This window comes from Symphalangus syndactylus, chromosome 3 (assembly GCF_028878055.3).
Source record: "Symphalangus syndactylus isolate Jambi chromosome 3, NHGRI_mSymSyn1-v2.1_pri, whole genome shotgun sequence".
Classification (NCBI taxonomy): Eukaryota; Metazoa; Chordata; class Mammalia; order Primates; family Hylobatidae; genus Symphalangus; species Symphalangus syndactylus.
The window spans coordinates 49,177,146-49,203,679 of NC_072425.2; the positions used below are offsets into that span (position 1 = coordinate 49,177,146).

Below are 26,534 nucleotides of genomic sequence, written 5' to 3' on the forward strand. Positions count from 1 at the left end.
ACCTCTGAATTTTTTTTCTGCTCCCAGGCAGCGGTAGTAGTGGTGTTCAATTTTGCCATGGTTCTGCTCATTTTTCCTGCAATTCTCAGCATGGATTTATATCGACGCGAGGACAGGAGACTGGATATTTTCTGCTGTTTTACAAGGTACATTTTCAGACTGCTGTGGCCTTTTGATTAGTGCTGTGAGAGAACTCTTTCAGCCTGTGGACTTATAAAGGAATGTGGGTAACGGGGTTTGTGCTGCTGTGGAGAACGTAGGAGAGAGATTGGACAGAGGCTGCTTCCCTAGGGGGACATCAGAGTCCCTGGGCTTCCTTCTCCCCTGCCCCAGCTGAACAGTCTCACAGCCCTCAAGATGCTGGTACCAATGACCCCTTTTTCCATCATGAACTGATGTTGCCGATTGTAGGAATGTTTCATATCTCTGCGTTAGAGCAGAACAAGATTGAAAAACACCCATCTAGAAAATATATAGTCCTTTGATGGTAGTTTGGTTTTGTTTGGAATCGTGCTTTGAAGGATTCGTCATCATGGAACTTGCTTTTGAAAGCCAAATTTAGGATCAGTCCTCCATGTGGCCTCCTCAGACTGACTTTTATCAAGTTCACTGGGCGATGAACTAGGTGATGTTATCAACCAGGCGATGTTTCTGGAGTTCAGCAATGTGATGTTTCTCTCCTAAGTCAGAGCTGTGTAAAATGGGTATGCTCTGTACACAGTGAAAAATGGCAGAATGAAAGCACCATTCCCCTGTTTCAGCATAACATTGCAACATGTTTCCCCTCCTTTCAGCCCCTGTGTCAGCAGAGTGATTCAGGTTGAACCTCAGGCCTACACCGACACACACGACAATACCCGCTACAGCCCCCCACCCCCCTACAGCAGCCACAGCTTTGCCCACGAAACACAGATTACCATGCAGTCCACTGTCCAGCTCCGCACGGAGTACGACCCCCACACGCACGTGTACTACACTACCGCCGAGCCGCGCTCTGAGATCTCCGTGCAGCCCGTCACCGTGACACAGGACACCCTCAGCTGCCAGAGCCCAGAGAGCACCAGCTCCACAAGGGACCTGCTCTCCCAGTTCTCCGACTCCAGCCTCCACTGCCTCGAGCCCCCCTGTACCAAGTGGACACTCTCATCTTTTGCTGAGAAGCACTATGCTCCTTTCCTCTTGAAACCAAAAGCCAAGGTAATCTGCCATAACTTAAGACTCTTCCTGTCTTCAAAAAATAACAGAACCTTTGGAGTTCATCAAATTGCTTCTACTTTTCTTTTTCCTTAAAAAAAAAAAAATTCATATAAGTATGATATATTTCAGTCCTCCAAAAGTCAATGCTTTTAGAGCATAGGGCCGTTTTAATGAGGTCATATTCCATGGGAGTGAACCTCTATGCAGCAAGTCTTTTTATGAATGAGGTTATTTAAAAATGTGATTATTGCCACTTGCGGTGGCTCATGCCTGTTATCCCAGCGCTTTGGGAGGCTGAGGTAGGAGGATTGTTTGAGCCAGGAGTTCAAGAACAGCCTAGGCAACAAAGGACGACCCTGTCTCTACAAAATATTTTAAAAATTAGCCAGGGACAGGTGTGGTGGCTCACGCCTGTAATCCCAGCACTCTGGGAGGCCAAGGCCAGCAGATTGCTTGAACCCAGGAGTTTGAGACCAGCCCAGGCAACATGGTGAAACTCCATCTCTACAAAAAATTGCCTGGGCATGGAGATGTGCCTATAGTCCCAGCTGCTTAGGAGGCTGAGGTGGGAGGATCACTGAGCCCAGGGAGTCAAGGCTACAGTGAGCCGTGATGCTGCCACTTCATTCAAGCCTGGGTGACAGAGTGAGACCCTGTCTCAAAAGAGAGGAAAAAAAAAAGGCATGGTGCTGTGTACCTGTAGTCCTAGCTACTTGGGCAGCTGAGACAGGAGGATCATCTGAGCCCAGGAGTTGGAGGCAATAGTGAGCCCTGATCATGCCACTACACTCCATCCTGGGAGACAGAGTGAGATCTCAACTCAGATATATAACAAAGCAAGGCTGGGCACAGTGGCTCCCGCTTGTAATCCTAGCACTTTGGGAGGCCAAGGCGGGTGGATCACCCGAGGTCAGGAGTTCAAGACCAGCCTGGCCAACATGGTGAAACCCTGTCTCTACTAAAAATACAAAAAAAATAGCCAGGCGTGGTGGTGCACACCTGTAATCCCAGCTACTTGGGAGGCTGAGGCACGAGAATTGCTTGAACCTGGGAGGTGGAGGTTACGGTGAGCCGAGATGGCACCACTGCACTCCAGCCTGGGCAACACAAGACTGTCTCAAAAACTTTTATATATATATATATAAAACAAAACAAAAATGTGATTACTATGATTTTATCCTTTTTCCTATGGGAGAACAACCCCTACAAGCTAAATCAGGTCAAGTGTGGTGGTGAAAACAAGGTATTAACTAGACAGCTTCTCTTTGTCCAGGAAGAGTCAGTGGGGTCTGACCTTGTGCCTCTTCTGTTCCAGGTAGTGGTGATCTTCCTTTTTCTGGGCTTGCTGGGGGTCAGCCTTTATGGGACCACCCGAGTGAGAGACGGGCTGGACCTTACGGACATTGTACCTCGGGAAACCAGAGAATATGACTTTATTGCTGCACAATTCAAATACTTTTCTTTCTACAACATGTATATAGTCACCCAGAAAGCAGACTACCCGAATATCCAGCACTTACTTTACGACCTTCACAGGAGTTTCAGTAACGTGAAGTATGTCATGTTGGAAGAAAACAAACAGCTTCCCAAAATGTGGCTGCACTACTTCAGAGACTGGCTTCAGGGTAAGACGCCATGGGAGGGCTTTCGTCCTTTCGGTCTTTTGCGTGTTCAGCTTCAACAGGTTCCTTTGTCATGATTATGAAGGCATTAGATTAGAATGTAACACTGACGTGTTTCATGGACTTTTAAGAGTTGCTCAAGATTCTTACATGAACTGTTTCTGCAGCAGCCTCCCAGATCTGGCTTTTACCTATAAAATGATGCAGATAATTCAGATGAGCTTCTGTGAGAATGTACAAGTGCACGTCAGGAAAAGGGGAGCATGTTGTAACAGGTGGAGCCGAGGCTTCTGGTGCTGTTTCCTCTTGGATAGATGGTGGCTAGTTTGGTGACCACATGAAATCAAAGTGCGGCTGGGATTTCCAGACTGATTGTCAAATTATAGCTTATTGCACCAGGAGATGCTAGATAAGCAGTGGACATAGTCTTAAACTCCATATTTTGACCATCTCTTAAAAAATTGTTTATTTCTAATTGACTTTGTTTTTAGAGCAGTTTTAGGTTCCCAGGAAAATTGAGCAGAAGGTGCTGAGATGGGCCATATCCCCCTTCCTCACCCACGCACAGCCCCCCCAACTGTAAACATCCCGCACCAGAGGGATGCATTTGTTACAGCTGATGAACCTGCACATTATTACCCAGGCTCCATAGTTTATGGTTGGGTTCATTTTGACCATTTTTTGATTTGGTACATGAAGTAAAGTTATAAATGCTTAATCACATTTCACATTATTTTATAAATAATCAAATTCTGTTTTAAAATGCCTTTCTTGGTGGGGCACAGTGGCTCACGCCTGTAATCCCAGCACTTTGGGATGCCAAGGTGGGCAGATCACCTGAAGTCAGGAGTTCGAGACCAGCCTGGCCTACATGGTGAAACCCCATCTCTAATAAAAATACAAAAATTAGCTGGACGTGCTGGTGGGTGCCTGTAATTCCAGCTACTCAGGAGACTGAGGCAGGAGAATCGCTTGAACCTGGGAGATGGAGGTTGCGGTGAGCCTAGATTGTGACATTGCATTCCAGCCTGGGCGACAAGAGCGAGACTCCATCTCCAAAAATAACAAAGTGCCTTTATTGGCTTCTTCGCTCTTAGAAATGTTTCTAGGAAATATTCGTCAGCTGGAGGGAAAAAAAAAGGCTAAATTTTCTCCTGACTGACTGCACATAAATGTATGCAGTGATTCCAAGAACATCTGTTCATTTATTCTGCGTTGACACATGCAAAGCCAAGTAGAGAATCAGGATAATTATCCACCCAATTCAAGCAAAAACACTTTTACTGGAGTACCAAATCATTGTGGCCCCCAACATTTTTTGGCTTGGATTATCCAAATGATTGTCTTAATTTCCCACTTAATTAGGCTTGTTTAAACACAGATGTAAGTGCCTTTTTTGGTCTGAAGTCAATACACTTGTATGTGAAGACTCAGCAGCCAGTTTCCCTGAGAGTTTGCAGGAAATGGTCAACAACTTGAGGTTGGTGGAGGATGGTTCCATACAGCTTCTGGCCTTGACTTGTGTTTACCAGAACTTTGTGCCTACATGTACACCCAATTTGACTTTCCTTTTGGAGGAAGGTAAAGAGAACATGCCATGATTATTATTTATTAACACCCTCCTGAGATGAACATGAATTTGTTCCAAGTTTTATTTTTCACATTTAGTTTAGAAGCAATGGTTTTTGGGATAATGAGTTAAAAGAGAGACAGCGAAGAGAGTCCCTGCTTTTCATTTTCCCCCCATTGACCAAAGACATGCAAATAACTTGCCACAAATGACAAAGAGATCTGCTGTGCCCTGCCAGTCTCTGAGCACAGGAGGGTTATTGTAGAGTGTATTTCAGTGTCTTTGGCCATTGCTCTGGAGGCCCAGTGTGGCATGTTAGGCAGGGATTGGGAAGTGGGTAAAGGGGGATTGTCTCGAGGCAGTGCAAAGGGTTAACCTTTTTATAGAGCATTATAGATCATCTCTATACATTTCTTCATTTATAGATGTAAAGCAGCTGGACTTGAGATTTTTTTTTAAGGTGTATTTGAATCATGTTTTGATTGCTATGTGAACAGCATACACCTAGACCAAGTGAGATCCATTGGTGCTAAGCAATCAGGGTCCCAGGTAGCCCTGGGACTCCATGACTGACTCTTAACAGGGTCCGCTAGAGCACTCAATACAGAATGACCAGACACTGGAGCCCTTTGCTGCCTATACGTTTTTCAGGCCTGTTGAGTGGTTGATGTGGTCTTTGAACATTTTCTACAAGGAAACAATTATCCTTGAGTCAGCTTTCCTTGCTAACATTTTTGTGTGGCTTTTAAATGGTGGGAGCCTCATTGGTTTTTAATGGAATTCCCACTAAAACTATGTCATCTCATTGGTCTTTGTCAACATTCCAATAGTTTGTCTTTGATTTTTTTTACTCCTAAAACTATATAATGGTTAATTTCAAAACTATCCCACATGTCACATCTTAAAACATACATGCAAATAAAGCAGAGTCAGATAAAAACCATGCCTTGAATCATGTGAAAATTTGTTCATTTTTATTTCACACTGGATTATGCAAACAAAATTTGATTAACATTTTACTTCTAGGGTCCCATAGCTGAAGGAAAATGGGCAATTGGGTTATTCCTTTGGCCCAGAACTTTACACTAGAAAATAATTATTGGCACAAAATATTCATAAGGGGAGAACTTCCAGCTAAGATACTAAATTAAGGTTTGCTGTAAAATAAGTAAAATGTCACAATTTTCTAGAGTGTGCATGCATTGGAATATGAAGCACTGGCTAAAGGGCAGTGGAAACCCAACCTTATCCCTTGTTTTGTGTCCAGGGTCATACCTTGTACATGTGCTTAGGCCAGCCCCTTGTTACTTGAGCTTTTTGGTGATTAGTCAGAAAATACTGTAGTAATGGGGAAAGAACTTAACTGTTCCAGAAAGTGGATGACTGTTTCATATTCATCTTTGAATCCCCAGTAGAGTGAATGGCACCTAAGGGACCAGCAGTGTGGATTCTGAGTTGAATTGATTTTCCAGCAAGGCTGACCTCCCCAAATAGGATCTTTCTTCCTTGTTTCACCCTCAGTGTCCCAAAAGTCTTTGTGTGTGAATATCGTAAAACCGCCCTCAGATTTTGGGGATCCTGTTTGCCACCAGATGTTGCTGATGCTGGAGTTGAACCTGCTTGTCTTACTCATGCCTTTGACACATCCTTGGGTACCACGGTGTGTCCTGGCATCATAGGCCAGTGAGTGGCTCCAGCTGCCTCTGGTGACTTGCTGCCTGGGTTTGAGCTCCATCCAACACTCACCTGCTGGGTGGCCTCCTCCAGTCTCCCCTTTCCAAGCCTCAGTTCCTCCATCTGTGAAGCCGGAGTGATTAACTCTAACGGGGCTGTCCCTTGGTTGCCGTGGGATGCCCAGCACCACCCCACACTCACCAAGTGTGAGCCTGTCTTCAGGATTAGCTGGTTAAGGGAGAGGGGCTTAAAGCCCAGGACACGTCATGACATCATGAAAATTGTTACGGCTAGGAAAACAGACGAGGCCTCCCTTTTTGAGGGGAAAGGAGGAGCAGTAATTTTTCTTCTCCTGTTTTATTTTTTTTCAAAAACAGGAAGAAAGGGCTTTCAGTAATAAAATAACATCTGCTCAGTACCCTGTGTGTGCATGCCTCCCTATGAAAACCCGTCTGTCTGAGAGGTGCACGGCCCACCCGGTGGTCTCCTGTCCCATCTCCCCTCCACGCTCACCCCGACAGGGCCTCCTTTCACCACCGAGCCCACTGTCATCCCCAAATTGTTCCTCTAGCCAGTAGTGTCAGAAGGAGGGTTTCGCTTCTTAGAGAGACAGAAGGGGGCCTGTGCTCCCCCTCCCTCCCCCCACTTCAGACCCCAAGAGCTTAACCATTCTGGGCACTAACGCAACCAGATTTTTTTTTTGAAGCCTTTGAAGTCATCTTAAGGCATGTCCTGAAATGAAATAAACCCTTCTCCCTTCTTACTAGCCGTGTCCAACCCATACATGTACAGCTTGTTCAAAAGCTGTGGTTTCCTGAGTTGCTGGGGCTTGGGAGCTCTACTTGGGAGGTGGCTGGGAGGGGCAGGGGTGGGTGAGGGGGTGGGGGTGTCCCGGAGAGCGTGCACACCAGCCAGCGCTCAGACCCTAAGGCCGGGTCACCGGGGCCCTGTTTTCTCTTCCAGCACGCTTATCTCTTTACAGCTGCAGCCAAACCGTCAGGTCTGTAATGATGGTTTTGATTACTGAGGCCAAGCGCAGCTGTGTGTGGTGGGCTGGCGGGCTCGCCCATCCCCCAGGCCCAAAAAGCTCTTTCCTCCCCCTCCCCGGCTTGTGGTTTGTCATCTGTTCTCACAGAGCCTCCTTGTATTGGCCTGTGGCTTCCTGTTTTCAATCGGATCCAAATTTACCCTGTGAGGTATTTCCCTGCGTGCACACGAGCGCCTTCCCTTCCTTCTCCTCCACCCCCTTTCCTGAGGAAGGGTGGCAGAGAGGAAGAGAGCAGTCGAGAGTGAATAGGTGCTGGCTGTGATCTTTACACAACCTGGCAGCGGATCCCACAGCTTGTGTTAGCTCCACAAGTCGAACAGATGGAACAAATTGACAGAATCGTGTTCGCTCACCCTGGGCTCCAGAAGCAGCTGAGCTGCTGTTTGAAGTTGGGAGTTTGAATGTGCTTTTTCCCCTCTGCGTGGAATTTCTGGTTGTATTGAAGAACCCATGACTTAGCACCCCGAGTGGCACGAAACGGTTAATGACCCTAGTGCGTGTCTTTCCGTCGCACTCTTGCCTTCTTTTGTAATTGTCATGGGGCAAAAGGAGGAGGGAGAGTGGTTTTTCTTAAGATAATATATGAGTATTTGTTTCATAGAAACAGGTAATCTCCTTCCCCCTTTTGAGCAGTGGCTGGCAGCAGCTGCAGTTCATTCATGAAAGATCCAGTGCTTTCAGTCAAAGTGGATGTGGAACACAGAGGATGTGTTTCTGATGGACGTCTAAGAGCCCCCTGCCCTGCTCACTCTCCTTAGCCCACCCCGCTAGGACCAGGGTCCTTCTGGCTGCGAGTTATAATGTGTTACAATCATTTGCCATTTCTAGGACTTCAGGATGCATTTGACAGTGACTGGGAAACCGGGAAAATCATGCCAAACAATTACAAGAATGGATCAGATGATGGAGTCCTTGCCTACAAACTCCTGGTGCAAACCGGCAGCCGCGATAAGCCCATCGACATCAGCCAGGTACTCCAGCTGCTGGGCACCGAGGGCGCTTCCAGGGCTGCTTGACAGCATGTGACCCCACCCTGTGCTCTCTGGAAACCTGAGGCACTGGGAGCTGGTAGAAAGAATATTGGGTCACTCTAATTCACCTCCTCCCACCAGCTAATTGTGTGACCTCAGGCCAGCCAGTGCACCTCACTTTCCTCATCTGTCAAATGGGACAGGCGTGTTCCTACCGCCAGAGCAACTGTCAGAATAAAGTGCAGCTAAGAGAGTGCAGGCTCTTTCCAATGTTAGAAATGCGGCAGCGTGTGATTCTTTCAGTTCTAGGACTCGGTACTATGTTGGTCTTGATGGTATTCAAGCTTGGAAAGATGGATTTCTTGGGTAGCAGTCATCTGGATGAGCAGAATTTGGGGTAGGTGGGTGGGTTAGGAGATTGGAGAGGTGACAGAAGGATGGGAAGATTTGTTACATTTGAGATCTTTGGGTGGCCCTGGCCCCAGGAGTAGACAGATCGCTCTGTGATGAGTGAAGCAAACGGAAATATGCACCCTTGGAATCAGAGTGGCCGTGCCATTCTGCTCACTCCTGCAGTAATAACTGTTTCTGTTTGGGAATCATATTCTCCACCTGTGTTTGCATCTTCTTGCTGCCATTTGGATTCCAGCATACCCCTTTTGGTTCCGCAGGTGTGTTCAGGAGTGTGTTTGGACTCCTCCGATTGCACGGGGCCCGGGCTACCTCAGCTTCCTCGGAGCCTCTTCCCTTGGCTCTTTGTAGCTTGCTTGCTTCACCTTCAGGCAGCAAACTGTCATGCTAATGATCTTCTCAGCAGCTATGTTTATTGTCTCCCCTTTTTTGCTGGCATTCAAGGTGACAGATTTACAAAGTACATTGTTCAGATTTGTTATGGAGTGTGAAACTGAGCTCACAGCAGCAGGCAGCAGACCGTCACGTTTCCCAAGGATGCAGGCAGAGGAGTCTGCCTCAGAGACACCAGGGAGGTGCCCAGGCAGCAGGGCTGGGCGAGGGACCAGGGACACTGTGGGACAAATGGGATTGGGCCAGATCCCCAGATACCATTTCCTCCTCCCGGGAGGGAGAAAGGCGTGCCACATGCATGGAGGCCACGGGCTGAGCTGTTTGACTCCAGGGATGTGTTGAGGACATACAGTTGTTACATATCCTGTGGATTAATTGAATCCAGATCCCCAAAATCCAGTTCTCTCACTCTCTCCCTGCTCCTTCTTCCTTCACTCCTTCTCTAGGAGCCGCTGTCACTGGTGTTTTTCATTTTGTTTAAAAAAGACCCAAAGCGAGGAATGAGGCCTGAATCTAAAATAAACAGGAAACAGAATTTTTCTATGTGTATAAAATGTACATACACATACTGAGTCCCACAGAGCTCCCCACCTCAGCAAAGCCCACAAGCCCTCCTGCCGAGGGGGCACATTTGGCCACACAGAGGACGTGGCGTGCCGAGTACTACGACCTCCGAGAATAAGATCACCTGGTGAGGCTTGAGGGTGTGCACTCGTCCCTTGCACTTTCTGGCGCTGGGCATTTTTTGAATCCACAGGTCATAGGAGGCTAGTGTTAGCAAAATTTATACAGATGTTGTTTTATTTTTATAGCTCTCCTCCATTTACTGGGTGGCATTTCCTTCAGTGTTAACAACAGAGGTTAACTGCACACAGACGTGCATGGGGATTCTTGCCAGGTTTCTCCCCCTTCCCCTCCTATAAATATGTTTCTCCAGATTGTTCATTCTCTGCCTTGGCTGCAGACGGTCTTTTAGCATTCAGATTTAATTGGTTCAGCCAATTCCTGGGCCATCTGCAGAACTGTGTTTGTTATAAACACGCCAGTGATTGCATCCTCCGATAAGTGCACATTGAAAGAAATCAAAGGTGTTCTGATGGGATTTTCGACACTTTCAACAGTGGGCATTCTATTCTTTGTTGTAATGCTGTGTGAGGCTCAGCTTCTGTGCTCTCAAGGCAGAACTGTGTTTACCCCCAACCCCATTCTCAAAGGCCTCTGTTCTTCCCGTTTTTGTAGTTGACTAAACAGCGTCTGGTGGATGCAGATGGCATCATTAATCCCAGCGCTTTTTACATCTACCTGACGGCTTGGGTCAGCAATGACCCCGTCGCGTATGCTGCTTCCCAGGCCAACATCCGGCCACACCGACCGGAATGGGTCCACGACAAAGCCGACTACATGCCTGAAACAAGGCTGAGAAGTAAGTAGCATTTTATCGGGGGTCTGGGAACTTACAGAGGTGCTTCCCTGGTTCTCCAAACTCAGCAACAGCCTTCGTCCGTTGACACTACCCAGGGTTCAAAAGTGTAAACAGAACAATCTATTTCTTCTCGTTTAAAACTCCGGGAGACAGACGAGGATGTGTAATGGGATACAACCCCGCACTCTATCATGTTGGGAAATAAGTGTCTCATCTCCGTTTGTAGCTTCAATGCTAAGACGTTCATTAGGCGTTGCTCTCGCATGCCAGCTGTTCCCTGTGAACACCGGGGACGCCTCCAGGTTGAGTGTTATTTTACTATTACAGAGTTTTATCGCTGGGGATTATATGTTTATCTTAACTTTGTCAACTCTGGTGTTGAAGGGATTTTTGGCACATTGGGTCATTCCTATAAGCCACCAAGCACCTGCACTCTGTCAAAGCTGTTTAAACCGGAGCAGAAAAGTCTGTGTACAACAGTGTCCTCTTCCTTTCACCTCTCAGCCCAGAGTTTGAAAGGTGGTTCTGTATGGATTTCATTTGCATTTCTGGTGGAGATATTAGTAGCGTATGCTTTGGATACTGGGCCAAGGGAGGATGTGAGAAAGAAGACGGGTCCCCTTGCAAACATGGCTGGAGACTCAGCGAGTAGTGCTTCCCCAGATCCAAACCCCAGAGCCCTGTGGCAGGCAGCCAAGGCTTGTCTTAATGAAAATTTATAGTTGAGATTATAATAGGGCAAATCATGTTTAGCAAGTCAACTGAATGACCCCAGAGGGTCTGGAACACACAACGGCAGTAACTAAATGCTTGTTGTGTAAGGATTTCTTCCCCTGTTGCTGAAGACTTAGCATTGCATTAGAAAAGAAGCATACAAGGTTGAAGTTTGTTCAGGCACTAAAAGGATAAGTGAAGCATTTTTCTCAGGAAAGCATGACTCTAGAGTTCTTTTGCTCTTGCAAGTGATTGAATAAAACTGTGTGAACTTGGTATTTTCATATGTGTCAAGGGAACAAAAAATGTTCCCAAAATGTAAGCCTGGAGTTTTTAGACCCCTCGCAAAGAATGACTGCTGGAAGATTAAAATCAAATGTTAAAAAATATACACATCACAGAGTTAAGCATTTTTAAACCAAATGGGAAGATCGTAAAGGCCTGGAGGCTATGATCAGCATTGTTTGTCCTTTGTATCATGTAGAAGAGCAGTCAGTAAGCTTTCATGCAAAGTTCTTCTCTCTTTCCATTGAAACTGTGACGCTCCTCTCCCCTGGGCTGGGCCGCTCCTAACCTGTGCCCTTCTCTGTCCAGTCCCGGCAGCAGAGCCCATCGAGTATGCCCAGTTCCCTTTCTACCTCAACGGCTTGCGGGACACCTCAGACTTTGTGGAGGCAATTGAAAAAGTAAGGACCATCTGCAGCAACTATACGAGCCTGGGGCTGTCCAGTTACCCCAACGGCTACCCCTTCCTCTTCTGGGAGCAGTACATCGGCCTCCGCCACTGGCTGCTGCTGTTCATCAGCGTGGTGTTGGCCTGCACATTCCTCGTGTGCGCCGTCTTCCTTCTGAACCCCTGGACGGCTGGGATCATTGTGAGTGTATTATAAGGGGCTTTGTGGAAGTCAGATTCCTTTCAGCATAGCTCTTTCTGCAGCCGGGAAGTTTTGTTTATGTCTGGGCCTCTGGAGGAGGGTATAGCTTGCATCATCCGTAATATATTTATTCTACTCGAGGTGGTGAGGTCCATGGTTAAGGTAGAACCTCTAATGGCCTTATTCTTAGGTTCTCTCTCCCGTAGCTTGAAGATTTTTGTGGAAAGATAGGGGACTTTTTAAAGCGCACTTTCCATCACAGCTCTGAGCATTTATTAAATCAAAACACTCAAAGCCTAGCTCATTTTTTCTTTAATTGAAAAGTGTCATTTTGTGACCTCATCCAGGCCTAATAATAACATAGCAGGTTCTTCTACATTTAACATGAAAGGACAGTCAGAGAAGTTAGTGATATATGGAGAAAATGATTTTGTGTGTTTTAAGTCCTGGGGGGAAATGATAAACTAATATTACGAACCTGTTTTTTGGCATCCCTTCTCCAAAATACTCTCAGATTTGACATAAGTTTCATGTAGAGTCTAATAAACCCTGGCAGTGTTTAAATTCTGTGAACTATGGTATAGCCTTTAAAATGCCAAAATTATAAAAACAGAGGCCAGATTTTGTGTCTGCACCATGAGTCTGTGCAGCAGGTACGTTAAAAGGTAAATGTTTAGTCTGTGAGAGTTTTCATGGCACTTAGCAATTGATGTTGTCCATCTTTCATCATTCCTTCCCCTCCCTCCACCTCTGCCCACCACCCACCCCCAGAGAAGAAAGATCATTTTTCTCCTTCTCTTCCATCTGGGTAACTTGTTGTTTATTTGTATCTTCTCCCCTTTGGACCAAGAAACTCCAAATCTAACTCACAGATTTTATTTCCATTTCCCCACAAATTTTTACGAGGAAGATGAAAGGCAAGAAGCTTTTCCTTGGATTTTAACAGTTGGCTCAGTCCACCCCAGCTGTCCCCAGCTCTTCAAAGTGCAGGGGTCCTGTAACCTGACAGCGTCAGCTGATGACAACCTCCCTGCTTACCTGGCCCCCGCATCATCTTCGCTTAGCCTACAGGTTCACCCACAAAAGCAAAACTACTTTCACCTGCAAGAACTTCTGTTCACCCCGTCCTATCAGCTTTCTTTAGAATGGAGAGTTAGGCAACCAAAAACTTAATGATGGGTTCACGGATGGTCTCTGGTGGCTGAGACCCAAGCAGGAGGAGAGATGGATCTTGTTGTAAACTGTGTGAAATTCGCAGCTAAGTGATGCGGCCATCCTTGTGCAATTCCTCGTGGATTGCTCTGGTGGAGTTGTTCTGTATGTTTTTTGCTTTCTGGAGAAGGTATATTGGAAAATAATTTGCATTAGAACACTCTACTTTGCCTTCTACAGCTTTACACATCAGCTGTCCCACAGTCTCCCTTCCCAGCGGGAAGATGAATTAGGCAGTAAAGGTGGTGTCCAGAGTTAAAGCAAGTCAGTCCATTCATTGTTTTGATCTGAACTGAGGACACCTTAGCCCTCTGGCGACCTCCCTTGTGGGCAGCCTCGGAGGGTGACCTGCCCACCCACTGACCACTGTGTGCCCTGCTGTAGGTGATGGTCCTGGCGCTGATGACGGTCGAGCTCTTCGGCATGATGGGCCTCATTGGAATTAAGCTCAGCGCCGTGCCCGTGGTCATCCTGATCGCTTCTGTTGGCATAGGAGTGGAGTTCACCGTTCACGTTGCTTTGGTATGGGAGACATTTGAAGCAAAACCTTTGTGAAAAAACAACCCATTTCCTCTGGCTCTGTTTGTCTCCAAGTGGGAACCTTGGCATTCTCCCTGTGCGTGGCAGTGAAAAGGCCTCAGGGCACAGGGGCCCCCTAGGAGAGCCTGCAAGATTTCTGGATTCCTTTCTCTCGAGGGAGGCTAAGGAGAGGGGTGTGGAAGGTACATGGCAGTGGGCCCTGTCAGCCGTAGGCAGTGCAGGGTTGGTGTGTTGGAGTGGGCCTGGAAGGGCCGTGCTCACCTGACGTTGACTGTCATTATACCCCCACGATTCCTGACGTTGTGATGTTTGTTCATAAGGTGGATTATGTGGTGTGTGGGTGGGCATACACAGAGTTTTAAAAACAACAGGAACAGTGGGGATAAAATGAAACCACACTCACAGGCTTGGGGATGGCATCACTGAGGGTGAGGTGAGCTGGCAGCCAAGGAAGTACCCTCAGGCTTAGGAGTGAAGGCTCCATTGTTCAGCCCCGGGGAACTGGCTCTTCTACCTAAGCCCACCCAGCTCCTCAGACCTCCCAGCCTCTACATTCATGGTAGCAGAAAGTAAGAGAACCAGTGTTGCTTTCAACAGACATTTTTTCCCCTCTCTTTTTCTCTACCTTGCCCTGTGAATGCTTTGTTGGAGGTAATTAAACTTCAGAAGGAATCTTTAGTCCAAGAGATAAATCTGTTATATACATTTATCAAAGAATTATCCAAAACCTCACAACTGTGTAAATTATGTTCCATCTGCAGATTAGAGCCTAAGAACTTGGGGTTATCAGTAGGCATTCAATAAGTAAATGCGTTCACCTATTAAATACCGACGTGCGAAATACCCTAGCTAGGAAGCCAGCACTGGGCTTGGACCAAATCACTTCCGCCGTGCTTTTGCAATCTCCAGCACAGGTTTCCTTTGGGCTCAGCACATGGCACATGCATGTCTCCACGTAGGCTGCAGCCTTGTGCCTTCTGCAGTCTTTCCAGGGCTACTGTGATACAATCGAGAGATTGTAAACTTTGTGTTTGGGAAGGAATGCTGTGTTGAAGTTATCCCATTTTTTTACAGTGTATCATAAAAAGCCAATAATATAGAAATAGTATTCTCTAAATTTTGAGCCTGCTCAAATTATTTTCTTCCTTTGAGCTAGGAGGAGGGACTATTTTTTAAAAGAGTGCCAGCCTAGAGTTTAGAAAACCCATAATTCCAATACAGTTCTTCAAAAGGGAGATAAATTTGCATGTGAGTTAAGAATCCACAAGTTATTTTATTCTGATGCAAATGGAAACCACCTTTTTTGGAAGCTAGCATGGCAAATGGGTATCCCAGAGCAGATTTTTACCATGGAAATACTAACTACAGTCTCTAAACTCTAGGACTTCTAGTCCAAGTCATTTTCAGTATTCTGATCCTCTATGTGAAATTGCATTTAGAGTTGGCAGTTACTGCTCTTTCAAGGTTTGTAAAATGGTAGAATAAGGCTGTGAAGAAGACTCTTCTTTCATGAATGTCTTTAGGAAATCAGTGGGTTCCCGTTCATTTGCTGTCTCAGTAACATAGAAACAGCGTATGACAGGGTAGTCACAACTTGGCCCTTATGGCCTCATGGCCCAAATATGACGCAAGCCAGCATGGCTGAAAACTTCCTTGGTGCCTTGCCCCAAGAGCAGAAGGCAGCCATATTGACCCTAATGTCTTTACCAACTCTGAAAGAGTAGAACCTGTTTGAGAGAAAAGTATGAAAACTCTTAGCACACCTTTGTATATTTGTATTTTTTCATCTGTTAAGGAGAACGACCGTCTCAGTCCTTCTGCAAGGAGGTAAGGGATAGAAACGCATCCTGCCAAAGACACCCAGCCCTCTCCTCTCGGCATAACCTAGAGCAGCCTGAACTTCAGAGAGAACTTGTGCCAGGCTCAACACTCCCTGCAGGGGTCACACGTTCAGGCCAACAGTCTGATCTTCCAGAATTTACTCTGCAAAGTTCCCATTTAGTATCAACAGCATTTCTGGCCTAGGAGAGCTTTAGGATTGCAGGAAGAGACAGGGATGTGTCCACACAGGGTTCAAAAGGGCTTGATTCAAATGTATGGTCCTGTGTATTTCTTGCAATACACTCATAGTGCTTAGATGTACTACAAACATAGCCTGAAACAGTGACAGAAGGTCTCACCTCTGCATAATCGTGAGGAAGTGTGTGTAGCACCCAATTGCTTGGGACTGTGAGCTAAGCTCTTGGCCATTCAATGCATTAGCTAGAATCCTGTTGCTGTGGGAACTGGAGGTCTCATGTGTGAGTGGTGTGAGATCATTTAAGCGGGGGAAGACTTCGGGCTGAGTAGCAGTGAAAAGAAGGGGATGTTTCTGTCCATTTTTATATAGTTTTGGTTTTACTGTGTTCAAGATTTATGTCAACACCAAATATGACCCAGTGTCATGAGGTCATCTTAGTTTAAGTAGGTGCAGCTAGTTGAGCTACTCCGATTACACGTTCTAGCAACTAAAACAGTAAGATGTGAGCAGTTCTGAGAGCTTGTAACATTTAGGACACAGCTGAGCATTTACCAGGTGAAGTCCAGCAACCTGATCTTGTGAACATCCTCATTGCACAGGCCTTTCTGACGGCCATCGGCGACAAGAACCGCAGGGCTGTGCTTGCCCTGGAGCACATGTTTGCACCCGTCCTGGATGGCGCCGTGTCCACTCTGCTGGGAGTGCTGATGCTTGCGGGATCTGAGTTCGACTTCATTGTCAGGTAAGCAGGCATGTGCAAGGAGACATGTTTTAGAAATCATTGTGATTGGACTGGGTGCAGTGGCTCACGCCTGTAATCCCAGCACTTTGGGAGGCCGAGGCGGGTGGATCACAAGGTCAAGGAGTTCAAGACCAGCCTGGCCAAGATGGTGAAACCCCATCTCTACTCAAAATACAAAAATTAGCCGGGCGTGGGCGCCTGTAATCCCAGCTACTTGGGAGGCTGAGGCAGAGAATTGCTCGAACTCGGGAGGCGGAGGTTGCAGTGAGCTGAGATTGCGCCACTACACTCCAGCCTGGGTGACAGAGCAAGACTCTGTCTCAAAAAAAAAAAACATTGTTATTAGCTCAGGTGATCTTCGTTGCTTATTTCCTTCTGTATCTGGTAGATTGCAGCACCTCATCATTGTGACTCTGCTTTCTTTTGAACTTGTTAATGTAGAGATACTCGGAGGTATAAAGACAAGCTCTCTTCTAGAGCTGTCTTGGGGAATATCTTGAAAACAGAAGATAAAGGATTTGGGGCTGGCAGCAAAGACAACTCTGCAGCTTGAAGCCAAAGGATCACCCAATAGGTGGCCCGTTATTGTTGTCTCGGGTTAGAAACACGGCAGAAAGAGATGCCAGATTTGACGTATGCTCCCTCTCCTTCAAACTGTAGAAAGGAAAACTTAAAAATACCTAAAATTGTCATCTGACTTTATTCTTTTAAGAAGTGAAAATGACGTGCTCAGATTTCATATTCGAGTCCCCACAATTAGGAAGCATTTAGCATTGGACTTTGGTGTCAACTCTTGGGAATCTAAGCCTAGTTTGGATCTCAAGGCAAGTCGTTTCCAGTTGATTTAATTAAGAATATGACTTTGTGAAATATAAAAGAACAGCGAGTTTTCCTTTTGAAAAGGATTTGAGAACTGCAGAGGAGGAAACCACTTGCTTCTTTGAGCAGCCTCCATGGCTTTGTGAGGGACCAGCTTTTGGATGGAACTCTGCTACTTTATGGAGCGCTAAGGCCAGAGTCACCAATAAATAAAAGATAGTCCAGGATTAGAGCCATGACAGGGCAGAACCAGATGTGAGAAATGATTGGTTTGTTTGGCAAACTTCAGTACTGAGAGGTGGTGTGTGTGTGTGTGTGTCCGAGAGAGAGATAGGCTTCTCATCTTCAAGTAAAAGAAGAGGGTTTCAACTAGAAGTTTTAGCCAAAGTTTTATTACGGGAAAGAGATGACTCCATTGGTTGGCCTGCGGCATAGCCCACTGGGCAATTTGGCATTGTGGAGGCCGCCTTCTTAGAATGAGTGCCAAGCTTGCTTGTTGTAGTTTTTGCATAGAGTGAATGGTGAAGTGGAATCGCTGTAGACCAGCGCTTCTCACACCGATGTGCTGAGGAATCATCTGAGGCTCTAAGTGCAGGGCCGATTTCGGGGGGCAGAGAGCGGGAGGTGGGATGAGGGCTGGGTCTGCATCTCCAGCTACCTCCCTGCAGTGTCCATGGAGCTAGACTTCTCAGCACAAACTACTGCTAAGCCAGCAAGCCAGTTCCTAAATTCCTGTTTGCCAATACCAAATAGAGAGTTGCCCAACTGAGTTAAATGTTTTGGTCTGTGTTTTATTTTAGTTCTTAGTTTGATTTTAGCTTTTCCGTTGTTCTTAGTATACACTTTTTCAGGCACTAACATGTTATCGCTATGATATAAAAGCTCAATGTCAAGTAGAGTTTCTTTTGCATATTTACTTTCTCGTTTAACACAAATATAACAAGCACCCCGTAAGTGCCATTTGCACAACAGCAAATAATGGAGACCCCCATATCCCTCTGTGTAGCCTAAGGTCTTTTGGGGGAGAGACAAGTTCACAGGCAAAACCAGGGGAAATGCAAGGTGTGCTGGGGTCTCATGAGTTACAGGAGGGTCTCACTCAGCCTTGTGGGGGATGCTGAATGAGGAAACTTAGCCTGAATTAGAGCCCCCAGCTGGAAACCTGGCAGCTGGAATCCCAGCGCTCTCCTCTCACCCGGGGTTGTTCCCACCCAGAAATATCAGGGTTCCTCTTTCAAGCACTTAAAAGGGCTTCCCATTTTCTAGAACGGGATGGATTAACCTGATAAAGGCCTCACCAAGGTCAAATAAATGAGCAGACACTGTATATGCTAAGCCGTCAGAAATCTAATTGGCCCGTTTATGCTTCAGCTAGATGGATGGGATGCAAATGTCTTAATGTGGCTGCTGATACATGCCCCAGCCGAAAGTTTCAGCAGTTTACATTAGAGCAAGACATTGGCTGCTTGGTTTTTACTAATGCAGTTCAGAAGTTTCTAGTGTTTACAATAGCTGTAAGGTATTTGTATTTTTATAGGGATTCTCTCTCCTTTCATCTGATGTCAAAACATATATAGACATGGCAGCACTGGTTGCCTGTTCCATTTTATGAACCAGAGGGCCCATTAACAGATAGATATCTTGCCCTCCCTCTTCCCAGAACATCCTGAGCCTCTCCCCTACCCCAGCCCACTTCTATCAGAGTTGCCCTAGAAATCATTAGTTCCAGAAACACATCCCTGCGTGGAGTCCGTGCCCTCCAGCCATGCAGAGTGTCCGCCAGAGGCTGTCCCTGGGTGACAGGTTTACCTTGGTATTCATGAAGGATTCCAGACCTTAGCCCTCAATGGTGGGAAAGCAGAACTACTTCTGCACTCTCCTCCTCTGCCATGGTGCTGCGGCCTTTATGTTTGAATTGGCTGACGCAAAACAAGAGTATTCAGAGATGCTAAATTGTTCAACAAAAGATTGGCCTGCAGAGCAGCCCCGCCATTGTGGAGTGCCCTCACCCAGCACAATGCCCCAGCTCCCACAGAATGGGCAGCATTTTCTTTGCAGAAAGCTGGTTCCTGTGTTCTAAAAAGGTTGCAATTGGAGCTATTTGGTAAAACTGGAACTCACAGAATTCTAGGCAGAAAGTTGTGATTAATGAAAGGCCAGGGAAAGCCTTACCTGATATGCTAGAGACTTAATTAGAGATTCTGCCGTAAGATGCAGAAGCATTTCACAGTGGATTAGCAGCCTGCAGAAGTGGGCTGCTTTTCCTCCTGGGCTAAATTGTTTAAATTCTACACCCTTCACTTCATTTGTTTGCTTCTGCTGGGTTTTCACGAGCGGGGCCCCTCGGCATTGTGTTTGTGCTTTCAGTCTGCCCAGCCATTCAGGTCGCATTCCATATTTTTGTGTTTGTGTAACACATTCATAAATAACATTACATGCCATCAGAGTTCAGCAAATTAACAAACTAATTTTTTTTTCTTCCCTTCATGAACTAACACTTTGGGTTGTGGAATGTAGTCCTCAAAGTCATAAGGTAAAGAAACAAAAACAAAAACTCACCTTGTGTTGAATGTGAACTGTGGTTGGATAACAGCCTTTTCAGTGGGGTGGGTTTTGTTCATTTCTGGCGTTGCCATGCTGCTATGTCGGGCACACGGAGGGTGGCGTGATCCAACCTGTCACAGCACGTGTTCCCGTTTCCTCTTGATCTCCCAGGTATTTCTTTGCTGTGCTGGCGATCCTCACCATCCTCGGCGTTCTCAATGGGCTGGTTTTGCTTCCCGTGCTTTTGTCTTTCTTTGGACCATATCCTGAGGTCAGTAGTGACACGGGGATGTCCCATGTGTAGGCCAGCTGAATGCTGTGTTTCCTGTGCCGCTCTTCATTTCGATACTTAGGTGCCTCCCCACTTGCTGGTGGTTCTTCAGTAAACATCTCAGAGTCATGTCTGTTTTCCTCTTCGGTGTACCGGCCTTGAGGGCTAGAGGGCGGGTTTGGTTTGGTTCCTTTAAATCAACTGATTGGCAGCCTGGGTCTTACAGATCTTTGTACAGTGAATGAAGACTTTCCCCTTGAGGTGCATAATTGGACTTCACAAGAGTAAAAAGTACACACCCTGCCTTTCCAGTGTGGAGCAGAGGACAGTTCTTCTGCTCCAGCTGCGGGACCTGAAGGTCCTCCAGGTGGTAGAGAAGGGGAGGTTAATACGGCACAGTGCACAGGGCCCCAGGGCAGGGGACAGAGGCCCCTGAAAAATATCGTGCTTTGAGCTTTGAGTGTGGCCAGCAGGTAAATGGACAAGAACACTTTTAACATGGAATCCCCTTAAATAGGTGTCTCCAGCCAATGGCTTGAACCGCCTGCCCACACCCTCCCCTGAGCCACCCCCCAGCGTGGTCCGGTTCGCCATGCCTCCTGGCCACATGCACAGCGGGTCTGATTCCTCCGACTCGGAGTATAGTTCCCAGACGACAGTGTCAGGCCTCAGCGAGGAGCTTCGGCACTACGAGGCCCAGCAGGGCGCGGGAGGCCCTGCCCACCAAGTGATCGTGGAAGCCACAGAAAACCCCGTCTTCGCCCACTCCACTGTAAGTGACCCTGTGGGACAGGGGGAGGGGGCTTCCCACCATAGTAATGGGCCCGGTGGTCCAGCAGGGCTCCTGTCTGCTCTGAGTAGCACATCACACAGGCAGATGGGATGCAGAGATAAAGTTCAGGCTAGGTCAAATCACAGGAAATGACCAATATTTAACTCTTTCTCTACTATAAAAATGCCATCTTCCTGTGGTTTGATCTCATGAAGGATAAAAAAAGGGGCAGGGGCCAGTAATGTCACTGCACAAAGCAGTAGCATCTATCTTGTTCAGGGTGAGGACAGTTTGGGCTTCAAAGGCCAGAGATAAAGCATTCCTGCCTTTTTTTTTTTTTTTTTTTTTTTTTTCCCTCTTAAGGTGCATGTCATTTGAGAGTGATATTTTCTAAAACTAGTAGTATTTTTATTGCCAACAGAGGTAAGGTTTTTTCCTTCTCTCATTTCTGTTAGGTTTCATTGCCCTTGATACAACATTCATTATTATTGTCTAAATACTTTACTATAGCTTTTGTGGCTCCAAGCTCATGTTCCAGGTGGCAGGAAAGAGCAGAGAGGCCAAGAACCACCCCTGAGTTCTTAGCCTCCAGTGATTCAGGAGGTCACCAGGAGCCTGGGAGCCCCTCCTCGGAGGCTCCAAGGACCTGGGTCCTTTGCTCCACGCTGTGCTCCCTGGGATGGGCTCAGCCCTGAAAACGCAAGGAAGGTTCTGAGGCTGATGTTGCTCCACTGAGGGCCCCCTGCTGTCCCTCCAGGAAATGGGTATTCCAGTCCCAGGCCAGAGCAGCCCTTCCGTGAAAGAGAGAAAGGCCAACCAAATAACCTGAATTGTCCTCCTCCTACCCCCCGCGACGACGCCCGCTGAGCTGCAGTGTGAATCTGGTTTTGTTCAGCGGGAGCCTAAAAATAGGTACAAGCTGAACGACTTTGAAGTTGGTCACGGTCCTTTTGATTGATGTGGCCACTGTGTTGCTCTGTGCTTTGTATAGAGACGCAGAGACCAGATTCTTAACAATCAGTTGGAGCAGGCTGCCTGCTGCAGCCCTCCGCGGTGACGAAAATGCCCTCTCTGCTTTCCAGGATGGGAGCCACCGGCCACACGTGGCTGTCGAACACTTGAAATGTGGCCGGGGCTACCGAGGAACTGGATTTTGGATTTTAGTTCATTAAAACTTAAGCAGCCATATGTCTGGAGCAGCTACCGTGTTTGACAGAGTAGGCAGAGACAGTCCTGCCAGCGTCCTGCGCTCAGGCCAGCCAGGGCCGCACACTTAGCAACCTTGGGAGAAGAGCAGCTCAGAGCCTGCAGAACCTAACAGGGTGGGGGGCAGGTTGGGGGGGGCAGCAGCTTGGATGCTCTGACCACAGCCCACATTTATGGACAGCAGCAGTACGTGTCCAGCCAGCTGTGTCAGAGAAAGCCTGGAAACAGGATTTTCAAACAACACGCTCCTCCGCCAGGTCCTGGAGGTTATTAGAAGGACGGGCTTTTGTTTTGTGGGTGGAAGGCCCCCATTGGCCCCCCAGGGTTGACGGAGTCTTTGGTGAAACCCAAGGAGGGAGGTGTGGGAGCTGCGGGGACCACGCCCAGCCTGGGGTAGCACACTTCCTGCCCTTCTAACCCACCCTCACCCTCTGCAGGTGGTCCATCCCGAATCCAGGCATCACCCACCCTCAAACCCGCGACAGCAGCCCCACCTGGACTCAGGGTCCCTGCCTCCCGGACGGCAAGGCCAGCAGCCCCGCAGGGACCCCCCCAGAGAAGGCTTGTGGCCACCCCCCTACAGACTGCGCAGAGACGCTTTTGAAATTTCTACTGAAGGGCATTCTGGCCCTAGCAATAGGGACCGCTGGGGCCCCCGCGGGGCCCGTTCTCACAACCCTCGGAACCCAGCGTCCACTGCCATGGGCAGCTCCGTGCCCGGCTACTGCCAGCCTATCACCACTGTGACAGCTTCTGCCTCCGTGACTGTCGCCGTGCACCCGCCGCCTGTCCCCGGGCCTGGGCGGAACCCCCGAGGGGGGCTCTGCCCGGGCTACCCTGAGACTGACCACGGCCTGTTCGAGGACCCCCACGTGCCTTTCCACGTCCGGTGTGAGAGGAGGGATTCGAAGGTGGAAGTCATTGAGCTGCAGGACGTGGAGTGCGAGGAGAGGCCCCGGGGAAGCAGCTCCAACTGAGGTGTGTGCCACTGACAAGGGCAGCCGAGGGACCTAGAGCCAGGCGGAGGGGAGGACAAGGTTCTCCTGGGGTTCTCGGCATCCCCGAGGGGCTGTAGCGCTCGGGCACATCCCACGCTGGACCCCAGTGACCTTTTATCCCCAGAGCAAGGCTGATGTGTCCAAGCTTTGTCATCCTTGGGGAACCAGTCCAGCTCCGCACTGCTGTCTTCCCCCACTGCTAACCTGGGGAGGGTCGGTGCAGCGCCACAAGGACACAAACAGCACCACCTTTTACCAATATTTGCCAATCTTTATGGAGGTGCATGCCACAGCAAATTGGTTACATGGGAGCGCATCCGTGTAACCAGCCCCCAGATGAAGGGAGAGGTCACAAGCAGCCCCCAGGGACCCCTCAGGCCCACACCCCACTCTCGTGATTTCTAATACCAGGGTCACTGCTGCCTGCTTTTGTACTTTATAAATATGGACTTGCACACCTCTTACTCTGTTCAACTTCCTTTTTTGTTTCCTTTTAAAGGGTGATTAAAATCTGAAGCAAAGAGGCCAAAGATTGGAAACCCCCCACCCCCACCTCTTTCCAGAACTGCTTGAAGAGAACTGCTTGGAGTTACGGAAAAGATGCCCGGCGCCAGGACAGCAGTTCATTGTTACTGTAACCGATTGTATTATTTTGTTAAATATTTCTATAAATATTTAAGAGGTGTACACATGTGTAATATAGGAAGGAAGGATGTAAAGTAGTATGATCTGGGGCCTCTCCACTCCTGCCCCAGAGTGTGGAGGGCACAGTGGGGCCTCTCTGTATTCGTGCATTGGGCTCCGTGCCACAACCAAGCTTCATTAGTCTTAAATTTCAGCATATGTTGCTGCTGCTTAAATATTGTATAATTTACTTGTATAATTCTATGCAAATATTGCTTATGTAATAGGATTATTTTGTGAAGGTTTCTGTTTAAAATATTTTAAATTTGCATATCACAACCCTGTGGTAGTATGAAATGTTACTGTTAACTTTCAAACACGCTATGCGTGATAATTTGTTTGTTTAATGAGCAGATATGAAGAAAGCACGTTAATCCTGGTGGCTTCTCTAGGTGTCGTTGTGTGCGGTCCTCTTGTTTGGCTGTGCGTGTGAACACGTGTGTGAGTTCACCATGTACTGTACTGTGATTTTGTTTTGTCTTGTTTTGTTTCTCTGCACTGTCTGTAACCTTTAGTACGCTCTGACCTAGTCAGGCTGGAAGCGTCAGGATATCTTTTCTTGCTTTGTGCTGGTGAGGGCTGGCCCTAAACATCCACCTAATCCCTTCGAATCAGCCCGGCAAAAGCTAGACTCTCCTCATGTCCACGGCGTCTCTTATGATCATTGGCTGCCATCCAGGACCCCAATTTGTGCTTCAGGGGAATAATCTCCTTCTCCCGGATCATTGTGATGGATGCTGGAACCTCAGGGTATGGAGCTCACATCAGTTCATCATCGTGGGTGTTAGAGAATTGGGTGACATGCCTAGTGCTGAGCCTTGGCTGGGCCATGAGAGTCTGTATACTCTAAAAAGCATGCAGCATGGTGTCCCTCTTGTGACCAACACACACACGACCCCTCCCCCAACACCCCCAAATTCAAGAGTGGATGTGGCCCTGTCACAGGTAGAAAAACCTATTTGGTTAATTTTTGGCCCACAATCTCCCAGAAATGATATTTTGAGTCTCTATAGTTTAAACTCCCTCTCTTAAATGGAGCAGCTGGTTGAGGCTTTCTGGATCTGTTTGCATCTTCTTTAAAACTAAGTGGTGAGCATGCTTTGTGGTGGTGTAGAGGCAGGCATTATGTAGAATAAGAGCTCCGGAGGGATTCTTCATGCACCAGTGTTTAGGGTACACGCTTCCTAAGTAAATCCAAACATTGTCTCCATCCTCCCCGTCATTAGTGCTCTTTCAATGTGATGTGGGAAAGCAGGAGGATGGACACACCCCACTGAAGGATGTAGGCAGGGGCAGTTCTCTCAACCAGGCGTATTTTTAAAAGTTGCTTCTGTACTGGTTCTCTTATTTTGCTCTGAAGTGTGGGCTCCCTCACCTCTTAACCAGAGACCAGCACATGTCAGGGAAGCACCCAGTGTCGGCTCCCTGTCCAAATCCACACCAGCGCCTTGTTACAGACAAGAAGTCAGAGGAAAGGGCGGGGCCCCTGCAGGGCCGAAGCCTAAGCTACTGTGAGGCGCTCATGAGTGGCAGCTCCTGTTACTCCCTTTTAAATTACGTGGGAAATCTTAACAGAAAGGTAATGGGCCCCCAGAATTACCCGCAGCATAGTGACCTCAGACCCTGATACCACAAAACTTTTAAGATGCTGATTGGGAGCCGCTTGTGGCTGCTGGGTGTGTGTGTGTGTGCGTGTGTGTGTGTGTGTGTGTGTGTGTGTGTGTGTGTGTGTGACTCTGCTGGGGACCCTGGCCACCCCCTGCTGCTGTCTTGGTGCCTGTCACCCACACGGTCTACCATCCTAACACCCAGCTCTGCTCAGAAAACGTCCTGCGTGGAGGAGGGATGATGCAAAATTCTGAAGTCGACTTCCCTCTGGCTCCTAGCCTGCCCTCGCTCCCTTCCTGAGCCCAGCTCCTCGTGCGCCGGAGGCTGTGCGGCCCCTGATTTCTGCATGATGTAGAACTTTCTCCAATAGTCACACTGGCAAAGGGAGAACTGGCGGGGGGGCTGGCAGGGAATTAGAATTTCTCTCTCTCTCTTTTAATAGTTTTATTTTGTCTGTCCTGTTTGTTCATTTGGATGTTTTAATTTTAAAAAAAAAAAAGAACTTTGCTGATATTTATAATTTTGTATCATAAGAATGTTTTCCTCTACAGTATTTGTCATGCCAGTTTATAACAAAAAAAAAAATGCAGGGATTTTATTTCTATTGGAAACATTACAGCTATGTTTTACTTTTGGACAGAATTTTTATTTCTATAGAGTGCTTACTAATGTTAAATAGTTCAGAGACGTAACCTTTACATTAAGGACTTATGGTAGGATTTAGGGTAAGGAGTTTAAAGGAAATAAATATTCAAACTGGGTCTCATTGCCAATTTTGGTGGAAATGAGTTTGTGTCATTTCAATTACAAAGATAAAAGTATGCCATATAATTTATTTATATGAAGATTTATTTTTGTAGTGTACATAGTAGTCATCAAGTCTTTTGACAGAAGTATATTTTTAAAGAATTTATATGTGATGAATCCATAATGTCTGGAACTTTGCTGAGACATGAGTGGGGCACAGTTTTCATTGTAAATTACAGCAAGGAAAGAAAATGTTTAACAGTGTTAAGAGAGTCAGAGCAGAGTGGATATTCATGCGATTACGAAGTGTTTATTAGTTACCACTGATGACCTAGCATGCTTCTCATTTCAAACCTTGGAAGGTGAAAATGTACAAACTCTCTAAATATTAATGTTCAAACACTGATAGAAATTCTAACATGAATAAAAAATAATATAACTTGTTGGTTATATCTTTGTTTGTAGAATGCTTT

At 47.1% G+C, this 26,534-nt stretch overlaps 1 protein-coding gene across 4 annotated transcripts in view; it reads left to right on the forward strand.

Annotated features, from left to right (window-relative positions):
• Positions 1-23,001, forward strand: part of PTCH1 (patched 1) — a 70,011-nt gene extending 47,010 nt beyond the window's left edge. For 3 of the 4 annotated variants that reach the window (XM_055271824.2, XM_055271823.2, XM_055271826.2), the window contains 11 exons: positions 28-146; positions 795-1,197; positions 2,513-2,822; positions 7,940-8,082; positions 10,126-10,309; positions 11,618-11,898; positions 13,495-13,632; positions 16,270-16,412; positions 19,947-20,046; positions 20,564-20,818; positions 22,462-23,001. In XM_055271824.2, the coding sequence (XP_055127799.1) occupies positions 28-146; positions 795-1,197; positions 2,513-2,822; positions 7,940-8,082; positions 10,126-10,309; positions 11,618-11,898; positions 13,495-13,632; positions 16,270-16,412; positions 19,947-20,046; positions 20,564-20,818; positions 22,462-23,001 (2,616 nt within the window). Of the gene's footprint in view, positions 1-27; positions 147-794; positions 1,198-2,512; positions 2,823-7,939; positions 8,083-10,125; positions 10,310-11,617; positions 11,899-13,494; positions 13,633-16,269; positions 16,413-19,748; positions 19,765-19,946; positions 20,047-20,563; positions 20,819-22,461 lie in introns of those variants that run through there. The other variant, XM_055271831.2, reaches the window with a different exon arrangement.
• The last annotated feature ends 3,533 nt before the right edge of the window (positions 23,002-26,534 follow it).